This window comes from Mus caroli, chromosome 11, assembly GCF_900094665.2.
Source record: "Mus caroli chromosome 11, CAROLI_EIJ_v1.1, whole genome shotgun sequence".
Lineage (NCBI taxonomy): Eukaryota > Metazoa > Chordata > Mammalia > Rodentia > Muridae > Mus > Mus caroli.
The window spans coordinates 97,301,925-97,307,161 of record NC_034580.1 but is presented as its reverse complement, the minus strand read 5'-3'; the positions used below and the strand labels follow the sequence as shown (position 1 = coordinate 97,307,161).

The 5,237-nt window shown below is 49.1% G+C and overlaps 2 protein-coding genes across 3 annotated transcripts in view; one reads left to right on the top strand and one right to left on the bottom strand.

Annotated features, from left to right (window-relative positions):
• The window catches only part of Rundc1 (RUN domain containing 1), a 9,495-nt gene extending 7,838 nt beyond the window's left edge, over positions 1-1,657 (bottom strand). For both annotated transcript variants that reach the window (XM_029483835.1, XM_021176376.2), the window contains exon 1: positions 1,131-1,657. In XM_029483835.1, coding sequence (XP_029339695.1) covers positions 1,131-1,640 — 510 coding nt within the window. In that variant the 5' untranslated portion in view covers positions 1,641-1,657. The remainder of the gene's footprint in view (positions 1-1,130) is intronic.
• Positions 1,413-5,237, top strand: part of Ptges3l (prostaglandin E synthase 3 like) — a 6,994-nt gene continuing 3,169 nt past the window's right edge. The window contains exons 1-5 of the mRNA XM_021176378.2: positions 1,413-2,127; positions 2,472-2,585; positions 2,697-2,763; positions 2,855-2,953; positions 4,787-4,876. Of these exons, the coding sequence (XP_021032037.1) occupies positions 2,120-2,127; positions 2,472-2,585; positions 2,697-2,763; positions 2,855-2,953; positions 4,787-4,876 (378 nt within the window). The 5' untranslated portion in view covers positions 1,413-2,119. The remainder of the gene's footprint in view (positions 2,128-2,471; positions 2,586-2,696; positions 2,764-2,854; positions 2,954-4,786; positions 4,877-5,237) is intronic.

Below are 5,237 nucleotides of genomic sequence, written 5' to 3'. Positions count from 1 at the left end.
CCTGGCTGTCCTGGAACTAACTTTGTAGACCAGGCTGGCCTCGAACTCAGAAATCCGCCTGCCTCTGCCTCCCGAGTGCTGGGATTAAAGGCGTGCGCCACCACCGCCCGGCGAGGCCATTTTTTTATGTCTTTACCTTGACAATTTTTTCTGAAAGTGACAATAAAAAATAGAGACAGTACCATCTCTTCCCAGGACCTTCCATGGCATTCAATACTAGACAGGGCCTGGCCACTTTTTAAGTCTGTTGACTTGTGGTTGACTGCTCCTTGTGCAAGGGTATATGGGTATGAGAATGCAGCAACTGGAAACAGTTCAGATCAGCATAAGTCAATATCTCCTACCAATAAGATTTCTTGGCTAAACCATTTTGAGTAGGAAGAAAGCCACATGTGGACTGCAATCTGCACAACAGGAAGCGGAAAAGGCAGCCTGTCTCAAAACTTCCAGCTTCCAGACGTTCAAAGTTTGTAAGGAACCTTCCCGAGTTGTGGTTTACAGAATTTCCTTGCTTCTTCGGTATACTGAAGCATATACTGGGCACTTGTCAGTCAGAAGGCCCCGTTCAGAGAACCCCATTATTAACCAGGATGGCAGAGCAGTCTGAAGACACTGTCAGGACACCCTTATAATCAGGTGTGTTTCTTTCCACTGCCAAGGGATGGTGTCTGTTCACCAAAGCCCTCACTGAGATAAGACAGCATAAAGATTACAGCCTATCTATATGCCAAAAAAAAGCACGGGGGATTAATTTCAATTTCCATGGATTCCAATTCACTTCCCTTACACTTAACACTTCTCCCGTTCCCACTGTTCATTCTATCAACAAGTGCTCAGGGTATATACTTCAGGGTAGAGAGAGTGACACACAAACACACTCAAGTACCTCAAAGTCGACAGAGGCAGCACGGCTTCCATTACCAACTGCCTTTTCAACACTCTTTAAGGCTCGCCATATGTCTTTCTGCATCTTCCTGACTCTTCTCTCTATCTTGCATACACGTACCTACAGTACTTCCAGCTCGGTCGCTCCTCACCCTTTTTACCTCGGTCCGTGTCAGCATCACCACCCACCAACTCCCCGCCTGCATCATCTTCATCCGCATCCGGAACTAGCGGCAGACACTCACCTGGTCCTCACCCCGCACCCGTGGCCGGTCCCCCGGCAGCACATCGCTTTCGTCACCGCCACAAGGGTTCGCCAGCCCCTCGTAACCCAGGACGTGAGGACAGCCGCGGAAGGCAAAGTCTTCGAGCTCGCGCAGGAGACGCTGCTGCTCCGCCGGCGCCCCGCGCACTACCTGGCGCAGACGGAACTGCACCTGCGCGAAGTGCGAGGACAGCGCGAGCAGGGCCGAATCCAGCTGCCGCCGCTCGGCTTCCAGCCGCCTCAGCGTGCGGACAGTCGCGTCGGATGGAGAGCCCGGAGCCGCTCCAGGCTCTTCGGCTGCCGCCGCCTCTGAGAACGTCGCTGCCCCAGGACCGGCCTCGGCCACTGCCCCCACGGGAGCCCAGCGCACAGTCTCGCATGGTGGCAGCGACTCCTCCTCCTCCTCTTCTTCTTCTTCCTCGTCCTTCGCCTTAGGCCCGACAGCGGTCACCACAGTTCCTAGCTCCGTAGCCACTTCCACCGCCGCCATCTTCCCGGAAACGCCGCCCGCACGTCAATGGCGCCCCCTTGCTGCCATGGCAACGGGCTTTGGCAGGGAAGCCTGGACGAGTGGTGGGCGGGTCTTGCATTCCTCCAATCTCGGGAGGGCCCGCCCCCTCGGGACTTCTTTAAAGCATTTTGTGAATTAGACACTTTGCGTTGGAGGAACAAGTGAATGAAACCGAGAACAAGTAACGTCCTACCTATAGGGGCTAGAGTAGCCCTTTCCCTGGATAGGGAGTAGATATTGTATTCCTGATCTGTTTATTTCTGGAGACCCCGAGATGTTAAAAATGCTCCCAGTGTCCTTCTGGAGTCCAAATCACTTTTGCTGTCAAGCCGCCTTTCCCTCCCTCGCAACCCTTCCTCCTACCATATAAGGAGAGGCAGCTGCTAGGAGCCTCCTAGGATCTAAAGATAGAGGCCTGTGCTTGGGACTCCAAAAGCCACGGGGCAGCTGGAGTCACCATGGAACGGTGAGTTTCAGGCCGCCATCAAACAGGTCCTGCATATTCCCCTGTCCGTTTTCCTGCAGATTTCCTCTCCCACATCTTGTAGAAGCCGCTGAGTCTGCCCACCAGCGCCCCAGACTCCACGTCTCTGTGACTGTGGGTGAGAGGGGGTGGTGAGATCTGAATGTGTTTCCTAACTCCTTACTTCCCTTGGCTCTCTGGGTTTATTCTCGCCACCTCTGCCCACTCCCACCACTCCCCTCTGGTTCAGTGGCACCACAGACGACTCTACTGTCTCCTCCCTCCACCTTTCCATATTGCCTTCAGTCTTGCCCACCCCTACCAAGCCCCACCTCCAACCTCTTCAGGCAGCCTGCCAGGACTCTGTGGTACGACAGACCCAAATATGTTTTCATGGAGTTTTGCGTTGAGGACAGCACCGATGTCAGTGTGCTCATTGAGGACCACCGCGTCGTGTTCAGGTAGTAGCCTTCCCCTGTGGACTGGCCTTGTGTCTCAAGAACCGTTCCTATCCTCCTGGTGTCTCAAGAACTTGTCCTGTCACTTCCTATGTCTCTTTACTGTAACTTTAGCTGCAGGAATGGTGATGGAGTGGAGCTGTATAACGAGATTGAGTTCTATGCCAAGGTGAACTCCAAGGTGAGGGCAGGGTAAGGATAGTCATATCTGAACAAGAAAGGCTGGCCAAGCAAGAAGACTGGAGGTTTATCCTAAAATGTCTGTCTGACAGGACTCCCAGGATAAGCGTTCTGGTCGCTCCATTACTTGCTTCGTGAGGAAATGGAAGGAGAAGGTGGCCTGGCCTCGGCTCACAAAGGAGGATATAAAGGTGAGTGTGTGTGCAGGAGTGGTCTACTCCTGTGCTCTCCCTTCATCTGAGTGCTCTCTCTGTGCACCCAAGCATCAGAGTTATATCTGGAATTGTGTTTGGCTTCTTTCCAGTCACTATTGAGGGAGTCCTCTGGGTCTTGTGTATTTGATATTCTAATTATTCTGAAATCTATATGTTTCCTCCTAGTCTAGACAGCAACCACCAGGGTTTGTTGGGGGAAGTAGGTTTTTGTCTGTTCGCTTTTGTTTTTGAGTCAGGCTCTTTCTTTGTTGCTCAGGCTGGCCTTGAACTTGCCATCCCTCTGCCTCAGCCTCCTGAACATTGATATTGCAAGCATGTGTATGACATTACAGGTATTATTATCGTTGCCTATTTTCTGTCTCATTTCTTTTTTGTTTGTTTGTTTGTTTTAAAGATTTATTTTATTTATATGAGTACACTGTAGCTGTCTTCAGACACACCAGAAGAGGGCATCTGATCTCATTACAGATGGTTGTGAACCACCATGTGGTTGCTGGGAATTGAACTCAGGACCTTCGAAAGAGCAGCCAGTGCTCTTAACTGCTGAGCCATCTCTCCAGCCCTTCTGTCTCATTTCTTAGCCACTCTTTCCATTGCTTTCAGTGGGTTCTGTTAAACATAGCCTTGACTTTATCTTTCTCACACTTAAGACCCTTTGATAGCTGCTACTCCTCTAAAAGCTGAAAGTTGGCCATCTGCTAACTGAATCTTGATTTTACATTTATTTAGTAGGTTTTTTTTCACAGTTAAAAAATCATTCTGGACATTTGACTGTTAAGAGTACTGATTGCTCTTGTAGAACCTAAGTTCAACGGGCAGTTCCCACAGTGGTGGCCCACAACCATCTGTAACTTGAGTTCGAAGAGAGCTAACACCTTCTTCTATCTTCATGGGCACATGGTACACGCAGATACATTCAGGCAAAACATTCATACACATAAGATAAAATAAATAATTCTTAAAAATTATATTGACTGGCTATTGACATTTGTAATTTTTTTACTTGTTGCTGACATTAAAAACATGTAGATTATGGGGCCAGCGAGATGGCCCAGCAGGTGAAGGTGCTTGCTACCGATCTGAGTTTGAGGCTCAGGTCCCACATCCTGGAAGGAGAGAACCAAACCCCACAAATGCAGCATCCATTTGTGTGTAAAGTGACATGCCCCTTCCAATAAATAAATAAATATCTTAATATTTTAATTATAAACTATGAGACCAGAGAGATGACCTAGTTTTGTTTTGTTTTGTTTTTGGATTCTCTCTCTCTCTCTCTCTGTTTTTGGTTTTTGTTTTTTCAAGATAGGGTTTCTCTCTGTAACAGCCCTGGCTATCCTAGAACACAATTTGCAGACCAGGTTGGACTCAAACTTGGAAATCCACCTACCTTTGCCTCCAGAGTACTGGGTTTAAAGGAGTGTGCCTCCACACCCAGCTAGAGAGGCCCAGTTTTTAAGAGCTTTTAAGTCCTATGGCTACTCTTCCATAGGACTCAGTTTCAATTCCCAGCTCACTGCTACTCAGACGTCTTGCTTGGTTGAATCCTAGGATGCTTTGTGTTGACCACCCCAGTCCATCAGCCCTTGGAGGGTAGAACTCTGCTTTTTCAGACCCTGCATTTTTGGCATTGGTGTTGGTACTGAGTTGGTTCTGGTGAACATTTGTGGATGCACATTGGAGGGCAGATTGGGGGCCCTGTACCACACTGACCTTTGCCTCTGAGTTCCTTGTCTATGCACATGCCCCACCCTTTCCCTGCACTGTTGCTCCTGTCCTCCCTGCTGAGATGGTCTGCGCTTCCTCTTACAGCCTGTGTGGCTCTCTGTGGACTTCGATAACTGGAGAGACTGGGAAGGAGACGATGAGGTGGAGCTGGCTCAGGTGGAACATTATGCAGAGGTAGGAAGTACAGCACCTGCCGGTCATCTTAACCATTCTGCGTCTGACTGCACACAGTAGCTGGGGAATATCAAGGCCCAGACCGGGATATTAGAACTTCCTCAGCAGGCCACGTGCTGATGCTAATATACTGTATATTTGACTCATTGTATATTTAGCAGAAACAAGAGAAATTAGAGATTTATTATTTTATTTATTTATTTTTGAGACAGAATCTTAACTATGGAGCTCTGGGACTCACTCTATAGACCAGACTGGCCTCAAACTCAGAGATCCACTTCTGGGATCCCTAGTGCTGGGGTTAAAGGTGTGTTTCGCCATGCCTAAGATTATGTGTGTGTGTGTGTGTGTGTGTGTGTGT